The 19393-nt window shown below is 39.4% G+C and overlaps 2 protein-coding genes across 2 annotated transcripts in view; one reads left to right on the top strand and one right to left on the bottom strand.

Annotated features, from left to right (window-relative positions):
* Positions 1-7104, top strand: part of LOC100550754 (lysosomal acid lipase/cholesteryl ester hydrolase-like) — a 12875-nt gene extending 5771 nt beyond the window's left edge. Inside the window, exons 4-10 of the mRNA XM_010714486.3 lie at positions 207-405; positions 974-1083; positions 2396-2532; positions 3092-3232; positions 4334-4405; positions 5716-5784; positions 6735-7104. Of these exons, the coding sequence (XP_010712788.1) occupies positions 207-405; positions 974-1083; positions 2396-2532; positions 3092-3232; positions 4334-4405; positions 5716-5784; positions 6735-6968 (962 nt within the window). The 3' untranslated portion in view covers positions 6969-7104. The remainder of the gene's footprint in view (positions 1-206; positions 406-973; positions 1084-2395; positions 2533-3091; positions 3233-4333; positions 4406-5715; positions 5785-6734) is intronic.
* A 27-nt stretch (positions 7105-7131) lies between these two features.
* Positions 7132-18537, bottom strand: ANKRD22 (ankyrin repeat domain 22). Its single transcript, XM_010714487.3, has 6 exons — positions 18282-18537; positions 13226-13417; positions 11438-11545; positions 11037-11114; positions 10036-10134; positions 7132-9292 (listed from the first exon to the last, which is right to left on the bottom strand). Exons 1-6 carry the CDS (start codon positions 18300-18302, stop codon positions 9215-9217), a joined length of 576 nt encoding a protein of 191 aa, XP_010712789.1. The 5' UTR covers positions 18303-18537; the 3' UTR covers positions 7132-9214.
* Between the last annotated feature and the right edge of the window lie 856 nt (positions 18538-19393).

Genomic DNA, 19393 nt, shown 5'->3' on the forward strand with positions numbered 1-19393 from the left:
TTTTTTTTGCCAGTCATGACATGAAATGGTTAAGCTGCTTGCATGGTACAAACTCTTCAGGTTTCTCAGCCCAGTATCTATGCATAATTATTCTGGAAGCTTCTTAAAGGAAAGACTTAAAATCTCTCACAAATGAAACTCTGAACTCAAATCTGAAATCAACATTAACTACTGCTCCAGTATAAGAATATTTTAATCTTTTCCAGGACAAAAGCCCGCAGTCTTCCTACAGCATGCTTTTCTAGGAGATGCCACCCACTGGATTTCTAATCTGCCCAACAATAGCCTGGGATTCCTCCTTGCAGATGCTGGCTTTGATGTCTGGTTGGGAAACAGCAGAGGGAACACCTGGTCTTTAAAACACAAGACCCTTAAGCCCTCCCAGAAAGAGTTCTGGCAATTCAGGTATCGTGGGGAGGGGGAATTACTCAAGATGGAAGGTCCCAAGGGTACTAGATAGCTTCATCCTGATGGGATTTTTGCTTAGCATTAGAAAACAGGGTCTACAAAATGCAAGGAGAGTTAAAAAGCCAGACAAAGAAGGATGACCACTGGTACTCACAGTTGGGAGCACAGGCTGAGGAAGAGATTTCAGACACTGGTAAATGAAAGGGGATGCTGAGGAGAAGAGAGGCAGCACTAAGAAAAGGAGAACAAGAAGCTCAGCTGGAACAGGTTGAGCAGCCTTGTCTGAGCTGATCTCTCATAGCTGAAATCAACCAAAAGAAATGTATTTTGTAACCCTTGCTACTGAAAGCCCTGATTAAATTCACTTTATCAGGGGCCACATATGACAGTTTTGCACCTCCTCTGCTGACACCCCAAGGCATCAAGCAACCTATCAGTACAGATGTGTCCTTCTGTCCTTTTCTTGTCTTTCAGTGGATCCTGCTCAGTGCAGTGAATGAAATTAACATTCAGTAATTCACATTATGATAACTGCCTGCCAGCTTTCTTTGTTTCTCTTCTGTAGCTTTGATGAAATGGGTAAATACGATATTCCAGCAGAGCTGTACTTCATCATGAATAAAACTGGACAAAAGGATGTATACTATATTGGTCACTCTGAAGGCACTGCATCAGGTAAGGTCAGGACACTTATGGTTCACAATCACCTGTGTTCCCAGCTGATCAGGAGGTAGGTCTTCCCATTGACTGCTGTTTTCTTTGTCTGTGGAGAAGTGCCTTCTGAGATTAGAGTGCAAAACAAGAAACTTTTCTAAAAACAGTTTTGGGTGCCATTAATAAACAAAGAAATCTAACAGGAGTTAGAAATATAGTCCGACTTTTTAAATAATTAGATACTTAAAAGCCATTCCTTAGTGTACTCTGGATACTGGCACTGGGCATTTTTCTTAAGTTCTCTGCACCTGGAATTTTAATTAAGTTCATCTTTTGTGTTAAGATATACAGTTATTTTCCTTGTGAACTGCAAGGAAAAACTAATAAGAAAAAAAATGCATATAAAATACACAATTTCAAATAATAGAAGACAAGGAAGAAGAATTTTAACATTACTAAGTTGTATGACTTAATACCTATCTTATAAACACTCATGAAATATGGTTTAAATAGTCACTGGCCATATTACCATTTAAAGAGCATTGCCAGAGGCTGAAAATTAGGATCTAAAAAATGCTAATAACATATTTTCTCCTTGAACTAGCCTTTAGCATTAACCAAATTTATGGCTTTTGAGTGCAACTTTTTTTTCAGAATCAGCTAAAAGTTTTGATGTTTATAGCTTATGTGTAAGGTTCATAAGTGGATGTCGATTGAAAATGAACAACAAACCACTCATTAGGGAAAACTGTTTGGGAAAAAAAGATATGAAATTGTGGGAAAATAATATACCATCATAGGTCTAGATCTTTCCTTTCTTATCCTCTCATAAGATTATTAAAAGATTCTCAAGGCAAAGCTAACTGATCCTACAGATGCCTCTGGTGTAAACAATCAGTTGAAAATACTCAAAGTTCTAGTATTCAGCTTATTATTCTACTGTTCCATGGATGTATAAAAACCTACGGCCATTTAAAGGCTATAATCTGAAATTTTTATTTCTTTTTACAGCGAGTTTTATGAATATTAGAGGGAATCTGATCTTGTCACCTAAAACTCTCTGCCATGTCACCTGTAAAAACTGTTCTGATAAAGGCAAAGTTTAGACATTCTGTCATGTTCAAGATGAACTCTGCCTCCCAGATAAAATTCATTTCAGGATTTAGCATTAACACTTGCCTTAGCTAGAAGATGCAGCATAGATAAACATGGACAACAGGAAATGGGCTACAAATCTTGTCTCACTTCTCATTTGCTACCTATTTCATACTTGTTTATTTTTGCCCATTGAAGATGTTTTCACTAACTCAGATTGGCTCTTCTGTGTTTGCAGGCTTCATAGCATTTTCTACATATCCTGAGCTGGCTAAAAGGGTGAAAGTATTCTTTGCTCTGGGCCCAGTAACCACTTGCACATATGCTATAGGCCCTTTGATGAAGATAACAAAACTTCCTGCAGCAGTGCTCAGGGTATGTCTTTCCTCCCCCCACAAAGCACAAGGTCCAGCTTACCATCTCAAGGTCCAGGCTGCACAGTCTAGACAAAGAGCTTTCAAAGGGACAAGATGCTGATACAGAGCTTGGGATAAATTGTGTGCTTTTGAAAATTCTCTTCTGAAACTCTGGGGTGGGAAAAACACAAGAGAAGAGAAAACTGGGTTTGCAGCAGGACCAGTGGAGTATGATATTCTCTCATTACTGCTGTTATCAAGGGTTTTGCTGGCCTTGTATAGGAGGAAGTAAAACAGAGCTGTAATAACAGCTATAACAATCTCAGACTTCAGAAATAAGTAGCACTGAGGCCACAACATTAGAAACTGAAGGATGGTTTCCTCCAGGACCGAAGAGAGTAAAATAAGTAGGAATGACTTGTGCACCATGGGGAAAATAACACCTCAATGGGTACTAAGAGGGCAAACTGTTTCAGAAATCTTTGAATACAGAGTTGGGAGGCTAGGCTAGTATCAAGTTTCCTGGGTAAAATGCTCTTGTAACAGAAAAAAAGTGTTGCACTTTTCCCTTCCCTCAGTTAGCATTTGGCTGGAAAGGAACCATGCACCAGATTGGATTTATGCAAGGACCTGTGACGCAGTTCTGTACAAACAGCGATAGATTTTGTGGCAAAATACTCTGTTATATAGCTGGGGGCAACATACAAAATCTGAACACAGTAAGTATATGCAAAAACACCTACACAAAGTAAAATTAAAGTTATTTTGGAAATTATATTTTGCACTACATCCTTAACCTTTTGTCATACACATTAATGTAAATAAAACACAGCATAGTTCTCAGCAGAGAGAGTACAGGACATTGTGTGGACTAAGACTAGAGTTGATGATCAGACCAACAAGCAGACATACTCTGTCTCAGAAGGAAAAGGCTGAATTTAGTCTGCCGCCATATTGCATACATCTCTAGGTATGTCCTCTTTTGGGGACAACCAGACCAGAATTTGGTCATATACACATGCTCTTTAAAAAGAGCCAGTGGATGATGGAATCAGACTTCAGTGTTATTCCTTAGCATGCAGACACTATGGTCCTTTGAACAATAATTAAAAAAATGGAAAAGTTCTGCTTCTATTTCCAAATTTTAGACTACTTGAGACAGAATTCAGTCCCAAAGAGCTACACAAAGGAGAATGTCCCATTTTTGCTATTCTCAGAAATGGGCCGAACAGTTTAATCCACAACACAGAGAGCTACAGAAATTCCTTGCCCTGTGCCTGAGGACTGCAACACTATGAGATTCCTAGAGAAAAGTACTTGACTTGGGTTAAGTCACTAATGTTCTCCTCAGGGCTAATGTTCTCCTCAGGGCAAGGTAAGTCTGAGAAAGAAACTGAGGGGATGGAATTAGAACATCCCTTTAAGAAAACAATAAATACAAGCAGATGAAAAGTCCAGCCCATGATTTGTAAGGTTGCTTCTTTAGCACCTGCAGAAAAATAAGGAGAAAATGAGTCTTCAAAAGACTTATGCATGTGTGGAGGTTAAGCAAGGATTCTACTCTGAAATGACAGGAAGGTTTTTTTCTGCTGTTGAGAACCATAGGATTCCAGTGGTACTGTATTACGTCCTCAATATAAGTTGCCTTCAGGAGAAAGATCTGTGTGCAGATTCACACTGTTAATGAGCTACTCCTGTATCTGTCTACCAGTTTTCTGTTTGATATTTGAAGATTATCCTATTAAAATGGAGCTATAACACAGCATTGTGTTGCTCAGCATTGGATCCCTGCCTTTATAACATTTTTGCTTTCTCTCCAGAGTCGAATAGATGTATACGTAGGACATTCCCCAGCTGGAACATCAGTACAGAATATAATACATTGGCAGCAGGTATAACTGCATACTGAAATATAAGCACTTACTACAGCTTCTTATGCAACTGACAGGCCATGGGGAAGTCCAGAGACAGTGGTTTTGGGAAATTCCCACCATATTTTCTCTAATCATGTCCTAAGCAGCTGCCACTGGGGGAGCACTGCTTCCCACACCATTACCCTAACTGACCCTTTGGTAACAAGCAAAGAGATTTCCCCATGGCACATCAGGCCTCTCTGCTGTTGGGCTCCAGTGGCTTCCAGCCTCCAGCTTTGCTTTTGCCATGAAAGTTGCAGAAAAGCACTCAAGCACAGCCTGGGCACTTGGCAGGCAGTAGGAGGACAGTGAAAACCTGAGCAGGCAGGGGATGAGCCAGAAAAAAGATGTGATCCAGGTTAAAGCTCTCTTCCAGAGGGGTAACTGCAGACCTGAGTTTGAACCAGAACATGGCGAGAGAGTGCCAGCTCAGAAGCATTGCATGTGCACAGCAGTGTGACTGTTTCTGCCAGCACTAAATAAAGAGTTCAAATCTCCAGCATCTAGACCATCAGCAACCAGATTTGGCAAAGGGAAGCAAGGTAGCAGATTTCTATAGCATCCTCAATTACTCAAACCTTCAACTCAGCCCATGTGGGAATAAATGAGGAAGAGCTCCATAATGGCCTCTCACTTTATCTCACATTATCTAAAACCACACACTAATCAAATTACTAATCAGGTCTGAATTTAAAAAATGCACTCACCTTTCCAGTAGGACAGAGTCCATTTAATTCCTTTTTATAACAAAACAGATTCAAGAAGACTACTGCTAAGTGACAAACTAATTATAATCCACTTATAGAAGCTGAACTCTTGTAAGAATAACGGTGTGTCTGGAAAGGTCACCACTACTGTGAGCAGATCAGACCCCACTGACACACAAATGATGTATCCTTGTGATGTGTGATGTGAGGAGATATCACAGATTACACTACACAACTAATAATAACCCTGACAGGTTCTAGACAGGTCCTCTTCACAGTGTGAGAACTGAATACAGCCCCACGTCACAGCTAACTGAAGTGACTCCAGCCAAATTCATAAAACAAAACATCCCAATGGTGGCAGCTGGGGAACAGGACAGAATGTTTGCAAGGGTAAAGTTGACAAAGCCACTCATCCTATGGCCCATTCCAGGAAAGCCTGCAACTAGAGGAAGGGCAGGAAGGAACTCCCAATGCACTGTCTGATCCTTGTGTTCAATCACAGGGAAGAAAAATAGCACCAGCACTCTGCTCTGTCTCTTAACACTTGCATTTTATCTGTCCTTGTTACAATATCCACAGGTATTCCATGCAGACAAATTCCAGGCTTATGACTATGGCTGGAAGGAAAATATGAAGAAATACAATCAGGTAAGGCAATATCATTTTCCTGAGAACTTCTTGAGCTTTGGCAAAACTAAGAACGCAGCACACATGACCTCAGCTGCTACGGATTGTCTAAGGTGTTCTGAGATAACGTTTCACCTGAACCTAACTAATGTAAAAAGTGTATTGTTCATAGACAAAGCATAGGCAGTTTCTTGCAGACAGCTAACTTCATTTTTTTTTCCCTACTGATGCAGGGATGTATTTATTGATATGCTGATTTACCAGCCATACTCGATAGACCAAGATCCATGGCTAAGTCCTAGGACTGGATGAGTATGAAGCTCCAAAAAATCCTCAAGGCCTGCCTTTCAGTTAGGGAAGAGCCTCCATATGTGATCTCTCCATATGGTTGACAATCATTAAACTTTTAATTAGCACATTTTATTTGGAGCCTGCCGTTCTGTACTACAGCAAGTTGCTTTCTACAGATCGAAAAGCTGCAAAGACATCAGTTGAAAAGCAGCAAAGTTCTGTCTATGCACAAAATTACAAATGGACAAATTATATTATTGCTACTTCAGTCCTAAATATAACAACTAAGACTAACAGATGCACTTCTTACCCCAGCAAAAAATTAAAGAGATTTCCATGCTAGGTATACACGCGAGTAAGCTCCACAGTCTTTTCATGGTAAATGGATACACTGCTCTTTCTACATCCATACATGTATATGATCAGAATAAGCAGATGTCAAATTTCAGGACAACTCATAGCCACGCACTGCAGAAAGATTCTAAGAATAGGATGGATCATTCCCTTCCATGATACATAGGGACTGGAGCTAGGGAAATATGCATTAAGAGAGTGGACTTGATTCCTACTGTTTTCCTGTAATGAGTGCAGAAGAGAAACAAAAACCTCTGCGCAGAATCCTTTTTCTAAATAGCTTCTGATATAACAGCATTCACTCAGATGTCCTCCCTTTCTTACAGTCTACTCCTCCTGCATACAAGATAGAGAAGATAAGCACGCCCATTGCCGTTTGGAGTGGTGGACAAGACAAATTTGCAGATCCCAAAGACATGGCAAAGCTGCTTTCTAGGATTACTAATCTCTGTTATCATAAGCATTTGCCTGATTGGGGACATCTTGATTTTATTTGGGGCCTTGATGCAGCTGAGAAAATGTATATGAAAATCATTGAACTACTAATAAAATACCTTTGAAACTACATGTACAGTGTTGATCCATTCAGTAAAATCTCCAACGTTTTTATTTCGCAAGAAGGATGATACCTGAAGATAAATACAGAGACAAGAGTAAAGAATTCTAGTATAGGTGTTTACCTGCACTTGCTTATTTCTTGCTTTCTGCATAGTTTGAGGTTTTCCATGATGTTACTGTTTCTTAGGAATTTTCTTCCTAAGAAAATTAAAGTATATGTGAATAAAAATTGAAAACACAAATACAATAGGCAACATTCTTCAAGGATAACTTAATTTGGACAGCTCTTACTTACACAAGACTGATTTTCGTAAGCCTAAATGATATATTCTCTTGTATATCTTACATCTTACTCCACAGTACCATTGTCCAATGTTTAAACTGTACCTTTTGTCCACCTGGCAGAGCACTTGGCTTTTTTCTTTTTCCCTCCTCATGTTTACTAACATTGCCATGATGAGAAAGAAATCTTCAGTGACAAGAATCAGAGCAGGCAATCAGTGATTTCCAAATACTGAGGAATTCAATTTCAAAAGACAATCTCAACCTTGTTTTTTTGGACTTATCCAAGTATTCTCCTGCCCTCCTTGCCCACATATCACCCAAAGATTTGTTCACGCACTCTAAACCCTCAGCTACATGGGTTGTAGATGAGGAATAAGAAGATGCAGATACATCAAGCAAGCCACACTCCCACCAATACAGTTGTCACCTCATGCAGTAATCTTAAGACACGCAATTAAGTTGTTGAAAGCACTGTGCTGTTGACTTTGAATTTTACATAGTTTTGTGTCTTGGCCAAAATTTGTTCATGGCATTTCTGAAAGCATTCAATTGTTCTCCCTTCCAAGCCATTAGCTGAAAGAAACAGTATCTTAAACCTATGCCATCTGTACAAGTACTTCACATCTACTGATATATATGTTGATCTGGTTGAGTACCTGTCCTCAGGTTATGCACAAAGTGGTCATCTCTACAGTCTCAGACAGGTAGCTTTGTTTCCTGGGATGATTCTGGGAGGGATCTAAAGCCTGACTATATGCTCAGCCAAGACTGCCTGCAGTTGGAGTCAGTATCCAATAAGTTAGGTACACAGAAAAGTATGCCAGCTTTGCTACAGCACAGGAAACATACTCTAACTTTGTCCATGCACCTAGTCTAGCAGCCAGTAGCAGTGCTGATCATAGCACCTATATTCCAAACTTATGACAGCTTACACAAAACGATCAAAACTGCTGAGACAGATAAAGATCCATTAGACCAAGGAAACAAGACGCAGCAATGTTTGAAAGCAGACTCCCATATATAAGTGCATTATTAAACCACAAAGAGGCAGGTCAAGCTAACAAATTGTTTACCACTTCTAGTTTCCTACGTCTTTACCCATGCAATAAAAGATTCATGAATTTATCATTGTTTTGGTACATGCACTCTCTGCTGTGTGCACCACTCTTAAAAGCATACTATCCTGTCCAGTCCTCTGAGAATAATATATCTGGCTCCCATCATTACAGCATTTCACTGTTTTATTTTTTTAATTTTAGTAATTTTTTTTCTATATTGGAAAAGTAGTCAAAAGATTTGCTTCAAACAGATTTTCATTGTTATTTATTAATTCATTAAAGCAACTTGGGAACTGTCTTTGCTTCTGGACTCCAATAATTCAATCTCTTCTTGATGCTTCTTTTATGTAAAAGCATAAGATAATCCTTCTCTCATAGCAATATCTTCAGAATTAATGTGTGTGAAATCTGCAGGAGTGAAGGAAGAAGTGCTAAGGAGAGCAATCTATTTGAATAGTTGTTCCCATGGTAGGAAAAGAAGGCCTTGTATATGCTGTTGTGGTATACTTTTCAGTTGTATCCCGTAAGGATGCTGTAACACAGAAGGATATTCTATTTCTTCATTGGCTGCTTATCATCACGTATGGTGCTTAGGTTTCCAGAAGCCTTATCTGTGCAAGTCAAGCAGTAAAACTGGACAAGCAGATGGGAAGAGCAATATTTTGAATGCAATTGTACTCATTCACAGCTTAGTAAAAGCAAATAAACTCCTTTCAGTTCACACAGTCCTGAGGGTACTCACAAATCTCATACAAAATAGTCAAAGCCTACATCAATTTGGATCAAGTATCTATCAATTATCAGTCTGCAGCCCTCTGCAGGACTCTTGCTGCTATACAGAATGTATTGCCTGATGGAATGATTTCCTCCACTTTCAACAGTCCTTGATAAAGTCCCACCAAGCATTAGGAAGTTTTCCTTAGCATGCTTTCAATGCTGCTGAACTGTAGTCTTCTTGCAATATCTAAAGGAGTCTCCCCATCCTGAAAGAAACAGATGAAGTACATCAGACTATGATAAATATAAGTACAAAGAAGTTTCCTGAACTTGCCGTCCTTGGTGTTCTGCATGAATTTCACTGTCACTTCTTTGTTCTAAAGAAAAGTTTTCAGTATGTGCTGTGTCTAACAGAACTCTTACTGAAGTATAGGGTAGCATCCTTGCCTCTGCTCGAGTAGCAACAGCTGATCCACCATTCCCTGGGGATAATGTCCAAAGATATTGCAGAGTTAAGAGCTAACACAGTCAAGAGCAACACAGTCAAAACTTCATTTGTCTCAAATGAACAATACAGATACTCCTGGATATTTCTTGTGACAGTATTTGAGCTTCTTAAAGGACAGCAGAAGCTTGACTTAGCCCCTTTCAGAAGAATGGTGTCTAGTGCTACACAGAGCTCCTTGGAGGGCTCTTAACACTTCTCTGCATCCTGCATCTTAGGAACAACTGTAGCATAGCTCTGAGTTGAGCAGTTTTGCCAATCTAGTGAATGTGTAGACTGTTGCTGATGGTAGAAATCCAGTGTGAAGTATCCGGACTTAAAGTACCTGTTGCCAATAAAGGAAATTGGGCAAAAATTGCTTTAAACCCCACAGCAAACAAGTTTGCTGCCAAGAAGCTGTGCACTACATTTTTTTTTTTTAATTGCTACACACCATCTAAGGCTTACAACATATTGATTCACCCTCCTGATAAGGTTACCCAGTTATAAGCTTCACCTTCTTACCTGATTCTTTACAGAAATATCTGCATGAGCTTCAAGCAGGAGAGGAATGACTGCCTGATTTCTCATTTGACAAGCGTAGTGAAGGGCTGTGCTACCATACTGAAGGGAAACAGTAGGACACGGATTTTAGCTTTATTCCTTCTTTAACAGAAATTAGGTAAGTAGTGCTAGCAATATCCCCTTATATCTTATAATGTTCCCCCTAAAAATTGGATGAATAAAATATATAATCTCATGTTCCAATGCACAACACAGTAAAGCACATTGTCATAATAGCAACAGGAAAAAATCCTCTTCTAGGATGCAGCTGCTAAAACAAGTCTGATACCTTTAGCAGGAAGCCAGTAACTCTTCACTTACTTCAAGGGATTTCATGATCTCTAGCTCAATAACTATTTCTTAATTTATATTCTTTGCTCAAACTTAAGTATTTTAGAATTTGATTGCTATTAAAATTGTAGTTTCTCCTTTTGTGCATTGGAGGAAAGGAGCTCCTTGCCACACCCGAGCAAAATAGTCAACACAAACACTACACGTGGCAGACCAATACACTCTAAAGACCAAAAAAAGAAACAGGGTCTAGTGCTAAGGCATGACCTTTGCCCAGAGGTCAACCTTAGCCTAATGGTGATAAACTCAGAAGCTATATCATCACATCACAGCAGTCAAGAAGCTGATAATCACTCACACTGGTCTAAGTAAAAGCATACATCTAACAATGTCATGCTAGATTTTAGATGCTGTGTTTTTCTTAGCTTCAGCAGTTGTTCCAAACAAGTTTGATCAAAAAACTACACTAAGCTGTCAGTGGAGAATTGTTTCTGAATACATTACATAAATATTGCTAAAGGGTCAAGTACAAAAACTAAATCTTCCTGTTATATCAGTTCAGTCTCTGATCCTACTCCGAAAGCCGTATTGCATAGCTAGAAGTCTGAAGTCTGCTTTTACTAATATAACATGCATACAAGCCACAACTACATCTATATAAATCCACTTACAGAGTCTGTAGCATTAACATCAGCTCCAGCCCAAAGCAACATCTTGACCAGGTTTTCATTCTGTTTCGTCTTTGAGATCTGTTTAGTGGCAGTGAAAATGTACACGGTGAGACATTTCAACTGCATACACTGTTAAGTAGATGTTGGTTAGATACTGTTTTCTCTGAATAAGAAGTGCCTGACTTCTGCAAATACCAGACTGATGCAGTGACATAACCCTGCCCCTTCACCAGCTACGCTCATAGTGAAAACTTTGCTTCTTCTGTTGCTCTCCATCAGTGTTTGCTGCAAAAAGAGCAGCCCATGTTCTGTGTAGTTTCATGGCCTGAAATATCTCCATAAGGAAGGTGATAGAGGAGAAGTAAATGTGTAGGGCCTTTTTTGCTTTCAACCAGACTCACCATGAGAAGATATCCAATAAGCAAAACTGGCATGAGGATTATGATGAGCACATAATCAAGGAAGGTAAACCGTTTTCTGACAGCATAATGCAGACAAGTGCGGAGTTTCTAAACATAAAATAAAATAACTCTGATTAGTATCAAAATCACTTCTCTGATTATATCTGTATAATATTGACAATACTAGATCCTTTCTGTATTTGACAAACATTTTTATTTAGGTTATCAACTAGAAGTAGTTCTCTGATTTTCAAGCAGAAACCATCACATGCAGTTTGTTTCCTTCAAGTGGGTGCACATTTGACTCATACAGACTCAGGGAAACTAGGCTCCACATGTAAGAACAATGGGAGATTCAAAGGATTTCATGAATATGGCTGCAGACTTGACTGTTGAGAGAAAGAAGGCAGAGTGGAAGTCTACCCTGACCCAGCAAGTTAAATCAGCAGGAAGAATCCCTGCCGCTCCTCACTTACAGAGGTTTTGTTACTGAAGTAGAGACATAGAAGAGCTGATGTCACCTACATGAAACAGGAAATTAGCAACACCCATAGCAGACTCCAGTGAGAAGAGTTTAACAATCTTTGAATATTGTATCTACCAAAGAAGAAGAGAAGAGCTATTAACTTGGACATTAAAGAAGATGAGTGTCCTACAATTCATTAAACTGGAGTCTGACAAATCAGGTTATGGTGTTATGTCATGGCCCAAAATAAGCTCAGAAGCCTTTCTGTGTAATCATCTGCTTCCTATTCTCAGTTCTGAGCACCAGTCAAGCTCTTCACCCAAGAACTTAATTCCATCTGTGAAGGTGAAAGAGAAAATAATTTAAGAAAACCAGGCAAGGCTAAGAAATGGCTGCCAATGCAATAAGAACGATCTTTCTGCAAAAAGAACATTTCAAAGGGACTTCAAGGTGAGACAGAGTCTTCTGGATCAAACAGAGCAGATAGAAGTAAACATTTCACTAGTCTCATACACATTTGCTGTGAAAAAAAACATGCTGGACACCAGAGGTGTAAAATAGCACGAGTGTGTAGGAACTTGCTAAACACTGACTTAGAGTTTGAGATGATACAACAGAATTGACAAGTTTAGATAATTTTTCCTAGCACTTTAGCACCCTTAATATCATTCCAGCTCCCACAAGAACAATTGTGAACAAGTGAAGCCAGAATATGCATTTTCCAGGCTCCTTTTCTTTGTAATCTATGGGAAACCTGCCACATAAACACACTTCCTTATCACCCTAGGGAAAATAACCACTCATGGCTGTTCTAGAAGGCAGGCAGATTTTAGAAAAATATGGATTAGGGGAAGAACAGACAGAAGGCTGCTCCCTTCAGCCCTCAGGTTCAGTTTCCTCAGGGATCCTTATGGGAGGAACGGACAGGCTGTCTTTCAGATCTTCCTTTTAACTATAGGGTGAAGATAAAGACAGATGGAAAAGAAAGGCTACAGGAAGAACAGATATAAGCTGGAGGGCAGATGAATGCAGAGTGCTGCAGGCAGAACTCACTGGGGACTGGGGATGACATGCAGCATTGACTAAATGGGAAACAAACAGAGAAACTGAGGATGGCAATGTTTGTTATATCTTGTGTGCATTGTCAAGTCAGGAAAATAAATGAGGAAATAAATAGAAACATAAAGGTTTACTGAATTACAACGTCAGGATTAGACATGCCTGAGCTGCAAACAAAGCTAAGGTTTAACAGTACTGCCAGTGTTCTCAGACATGTACTCAAAAGAGCAGCCAGTGCAAAGGCTGAGTCTGTGACTACTTACCTTGTTTCTGAGGTTGACATCAGCATTCTTTTTAAGAAGATAGCTAGCAATTCTGTTGTTTCCTTGCTTGCATGCACAGATTAAGGGGGTATCTCCACCGAAGCTGTCCTGGATATTCAGGTAGTTGCTGTTTTTATCCAAAAGGAGCTGAACTTCATTGAAATCGTTATTATAAGCTGCCTGACAAATGGGCTGAAGAGAGAAGAGAATGTTTGTCAGCACACACCATTCACTAACATCTCCGTACAGTCCATCCTGACTGCTTGCACGTCCCAAGAGTCTGCCGCGCAGCCCCGACAGAGGGTTGCCATTCCAAGCGTCTTCCAGAAGATGGCGGTAAGAGATACACCTGCAGCTGTACGTAGCTGTCAGCCCTCAGTGTGAGAAGTCTGACATGGACCGCGTACAGAGCATTAATTTTCTGTTCATTTTGGAACAGAAAGCAAGCAAGCTCTGACAAGCCCACACCTAGCCAAGCTTACAGCAAGCTTTCCCTTCAGATGGGCACTGCTTGAACAAGAGGCATAACTCCTGACTCATCAATTCACAGAGCAAAACCACATAGCTGGTGAAAGTTGAGCCAGAAGTATTTTTTTTTTAATAGAAAAAAGAAAGGAAAAAAAAAAAGAAGAAGAAAAAAACACCACATTTCTTTTATTGGGCTTCAAAGTTAAACCTCGTACCTGAAGAATGTGGACATATATGGCCACAGCTCAGATCCTGCTTGGCTTTTGAAAACTGCTTGCTGCTCATGTCTTTGCTCAGTATGTTCAAGCACCTCTGACCGTATTTGCAATTCCTTCCCCCTTTAGCAGTAAGAAGTCAGAATAAGCACAGGTAGAGAGAAATAGGAGTACTATACACTTTCAGTCACCAGCAGGCAGAAAATAACAGCCTAACTTGTAACATTTGAAGTTCTTCAATCGAAAAAAAGAAAAAAGGTTTTTTTCTTATTTCCTCTTCAATATCAAGGTTCTTTGCCATTTTCCAATATAGTGTATTTCTTCAGTTACTACCTGCAGGTTTTCATTCTGATCCTCTCTGTATCACAGCCTAAACATGCTACAAGATCTATCTCTAAACTCTGAGTCCTCTCTACTCACCCTCTCCTGCTGTTACACTTTTTCCACATAAAAAAGATTCCTCTTATTTACATTTTTACCTCAAACATTTACCTACAGTACAAGCTTGCCTCCAATATCATTGCTGCTCTTTTGAACAACTGCACTAGATAAATGATTTCCCAGTGTAGAGAAAGTACTTTCATGCTTGCCAGACCTTGTGTCACTTCTGGTTTTGTTTTCATTATATCAGACAAGAATTTACAAAGAACACATGCAACAGTGTAAACTTGTGTCATCTGTCCATATTCTTTTAATCCATTCCTATGACATTTGCTACACATTCTTTCAGAAACAAACCAATTTTAATGATTTAGAGGAGAAATCCCTCTTTTAAATTGCCTACTGGCATAAGAACCTTGAATATCTGTGCCATTTAATTAATCTGTTTGGCTAACAACCTCATTCTCAGTCATGTCTGTGTCTAGGACTACACCTTCACATCCACAGAAAAGAAGCTCCAGTGCACTCTGTCAGTAGTGAACAGTAGACTGTTACTCTTGCTTTTAAATACAGCTCTGTTCCTTTAAAGATGCAGGAGATTTGCTGCTTGGCTGAACACTGGCTTAAATCCCAGCCATTTACTACACAACCTTACTCCTTTCTACTCTGATTCTTGCTATGCCAGTAGCTAACGTCATCAGATGACATGCTGTAGTGTTTTCTTTCCACACTGCTTCACAGAGTTTTATTGCTCAGCCACTGACAGAAGTATTTTTGACTGATATTTTCATTGACCCAAAGAATCTTTTTCTAAACCTCACAGTACTGTTGAATCCAGTTCTAGAACCATGAATAGTGATGAAGAAATTATTACACTCTAACAGAGTACATTACTTGGAACTGCAGTCATCCACAGACAGGCATGCAAGAGCCACACACGCTCTCTTTTATCTTCTGAAATTGGCAGTTCTAACAAAACATCTCATGTGCAGATAATTTAAGGAAGCAATTCCCAACCAGCTAATATATGTGTAATTTAAGTACTTAAAGTAACCTTTAAATGATTACCTTTTCAGTGAAGCGGGGTGTCTTTTTTAGAATTGACTCTTTCACAAATTAATGCATTCCATTCATTGAAACAAACAAAAACAAACAAAAAAAAAGAAACACTGCACACAAAACAAACAGGTTTTGTGGGTTTCTCTTAAGGCCCATTATTATTCTGCAGGTTTGCATCCTAGAAAATGTCTATTTTAATCAAAGAAAATGTATTAAAGGTGAAAAGGCCATAGCTCTGACATACAATATACATCCAAAATTGACAAACAGGATTTGAGGTCTGGAGGAGCAAAGATACAAGCAGGATATTTAACAAAGGAAACCAAACAACTATGAGCACATTGTTTTGATCACAGTAGTATTCAGGACATCACAATAGTATCTTCTTCTATGGAGAAGTACCTGGGTGTTCTGGTGAACAACAAGGTTGGCCATGAGCCAGCAGTGTACCCCTGTGAGCCAAGAAGGCCTATGGTATCCTGCAGCATATTAAAAAGAGAGATCCAACAGGGTGAAGGAGGTGATTCCCCCCATCTACTAGGACCTAGTGAGGCTACATCTGAAGTACTGTGCCCATTTCTGGGCTTGCCAGTTCAAAATAGGCAGGGATCTCCTCAAAGAAGTCTAGTGGAGGGCTGCAAAGATGTTAAAGGGCCTGGAGCATCTCTCTCATGAGGAAAGGCTGAATAACATGGGTCTGTTCAGTCTGGGGAAATGATGACTGAGGGGGACATCTGATTTATAAATGCCTAAAAAGAAGTGGGAGGCAAATGGATGAGTGGACTCTCACCTACACATCACCTACCAGCAGCCTGACCACCCCCACAGGACTCTGAACAGACCTACTCCTGCTTGTCAGTGGAGCACAGGAGATGTAGCATTACCCCCAGCATTACCCCATGAGCTCTGAAAAAAATGGCTGTGAAGAGTGGGAAGCAAGAACTTGAACTTGAGCTTAGGTATAGAGAAAGTGAGTGCCTCTTCCAATGCAGCAAAGCCCTTCACTTCTTCCCTCACACTCCTGCAGAACCACACAACATGCAGACATGCTGCACACCATGAACCTAACAGCGTGACGCTGCACAAAACACATGCTAATAGGGACACACATTAGGCAACAATTTTCATGGTTAAAATCACTCAATGCAAGATCACAAGATATGAAGTGAAAGTAAAAGAACATTAGCTGACAGATGGAAGGGTAACACCTCTACAGAACTGTTTTTGGTATCAGTTATAGGCCATGTGGCTGGACTGAGTGAACCTGGTAGTTTACACAGATCCAGATGAATTGCACACTAAATTTTCCTACTTGCTTTCAGTGACTCCTTGCTTAGATTTGCTAAAGTAGTAATAAAAAACCAGCTAGCAGTTCAGCAAGTTCTGCCAAACATGATAAAAGTTTGTTAAAATGAGGGTGGTGAGGCATTGGAACAGATTGCCCAGAGAGGTAGTGGGTGTCCCATCACTGGAGACATCCAAAGTCAGGCTGGATGGGGCTTTGAACAAGCTGTAGGTGTCCCTACTTGCTGTAGAGGAGTTGGACTGAATGTCTTTTAAGGGTCTCTTCCAAGTCAAATGATTCTGAGATACTATGATAAAGTTTCAAGGCACAATACAAAGAAAAAAGCATTCAGCCACTAGGGAGTAGGCTAAAGGTAAATCTGGGACAAGAATTTCAAGTGGAAATTGCCTTCTCTTTTGAGAACTGCAAGGGACAGCCAAAGTTATATCAAACGTTTTCAACTGTTTAGACAAAAAGGAATATTTCATGTTATAAAGATATTCTGAATCAATCCACAGCCTTTTCCTGTGTGCTAAAAGTCATGCAAAGGCCTTCTACAAACTAAATGGGAAAATATAAACCATATTTGGGATGCTAGGGAATATACTAGTATCTCTTCCATACTTCTCAGCAAATAAATCTTGCACTTTATTTGCACTTCCGTAGATTTCTATCAGTGTAAATAAACTATCTTACCAAGAAAACTACATCTCACTAAAAACACTTTAAGACAAGAAACCAATGCATAATATATGATTAACTAGAAAGGACAGAAAACATGGAGAGCCTTTGAACATTCCCTAAGCACCATTTTAATTCTACTAGATGACTGTTTCTTGTACAATACTATCTCTGAGTAGCCAAACTGGAGAGAGACAAAAAAGAATGTGATGCAGTCTACTCATTCCATTAGTGTGTGAATGCACAGATTCAAGGTCCCTATAATACTGAAAGAAAAGATACTTTCATTGAATAGCCTTTTAAAATTAAAAGAGTGTCTTTCAGGATGAAAATGTGACCTTTTAAAGGAACAGATATACAATGCTATACCCAGAAAAAGAAGCAGCAGTGCTACACATTGTATTCACAATCAAAAAAGAACTGAAATCTTTATTTGTTCCCTAGGGTGCAAATGGAAAATTTATAAAATAATGAATATGCTTACATAGCATTTATGTTGAAATCCAAGGTTGTGCTGACTTATTTACAGTCTGGGGAAAAATTCATAAGATCTAAAAAATTTCTTTTAAGTCACATTTCTAAACCGAAGCTTCTCTAGATAATGTTTCCTTGGGCACCAGCTTTATTATCTGTATTCAACATAAGTTAAGGAGTCCACTTGGAGTTCTTAGTTATTCATACACAATGTTCAGAATCACTCTGATCTCAATACAGTACAACAAAAAACGTTGAGCAAACATGAATTTTGTCTACAAAGCCACAATAATTATACTGGTTGTTGTGCTTATTTTGCTCCTACTAATGGTACTTTTTTCAATTTGTAATAGCTGAAGAACAGTATTCCAAAGGAAAAAAATTGCCATATTTTTAAGCCCATGTACGTGACGACATGAAGGAAACAAAGTAAAACCAACATATATCCATAGCTTCAATAGCTTCAGTTACTGTGCAGAAAATGACCACGTACCTCTGAATAGAATATCCCCATACCTATTCTTCTCTGCTTGAGTTCTTTCTTGTTCACCAGCCCAACACGTTAACCTCGTTTGAAATGCTCTTGAACTTGTTTGAATCTGGTTAACATTTAACTTAAAACACAGGAATCACTCTTCAGCTACATTTGCCTTCTGTGCTTTCTACTTGGTGATATGAAACAATTGTCTTCAGAAACCCAACCCAGCAAGGTAAACGTGGGAACAGCAGCTTACAGGAGACTGAAAGAACAAGTTGCAACAGAGAGAAACATTTCCCTTTGTCATCTTTGCAATAACAGCCTCTGGTTACCAAAAAAGGAAAGCAGTAAAATAGGCTGGGGAGGGGATGGGTGGTAGGGGAGGAAGGAGAGAAGAAAGAAGAAAAATAAGCTAGTGAACAAAGGGGGCAGAGGGGGAAAACGAGTAACTAAGAACAATATGTAGCTTGCCACTCAAGCTACTTTGGGTTTACATATCCCAAACTAACTTCAAGAAAACCTCAGAGGTATACTAAGATTCCACACCTTATTAAAGAGATTTCCTGGTGTAATTAGTTTCAGTCTCTTATTAACTAGACCAGCCCATTTCATCATCTGCTAACTCACCTCTTCCTAGCCTTGTCCAAACATTGAACATGACTCACAGTAGCCTCCTTTTGTAGTTTCACACTGATGAACAACTAAATACCACAACTGCTCTTACACCCTCCCCCATCAAAGGAAAGGGGAGAAAATATGGTGGAAAAAGGCTCAAGGGCTGAGGCAAGGAAGACCACTCGCCATCATGGGCAAAACAGATTCAACAGAGGGAGATTAGTATAATTTATTGCCTACTACAAACAGACCAGAGAAGTGAGAAACTAAGATAAGCCCAAAACACCTTCCTCACCCTGCACTGTCCCTCACTACCAAAACTTACTTCTAAAATTCCCATTCCATTTGAGTTTTCAAAGTTCTGAGGGTAAGATGACTGTATTTCTGTAGTACACTCAGCCAGCCTTTCTGAGGAAGATATGTGTATTTTAAATATCTATAAACATTCCAAAATCTCTCTTCTCCTTTTAATTTGTACTCATTAAGTCTCCTCTCTTTCAAGCATATTAAAA

Source organism: Meleagris gallopavo, chromosome 8, assembly GCF_000146605.3.
Source record: "Meleagris gallopavo isolate NT-WF06-2002-E0010 breed Aviagen turkey brand Nicholas breeding stock chromosome 8, Turkey_5.1, whole genome shotgun sequence".
NCBI classification, from domain to species: Eukaryota; Metazoa; Chordata; class Aves; order Galliformes; family Phasianidae; genus Meleagris; species Meleagris gallopavo.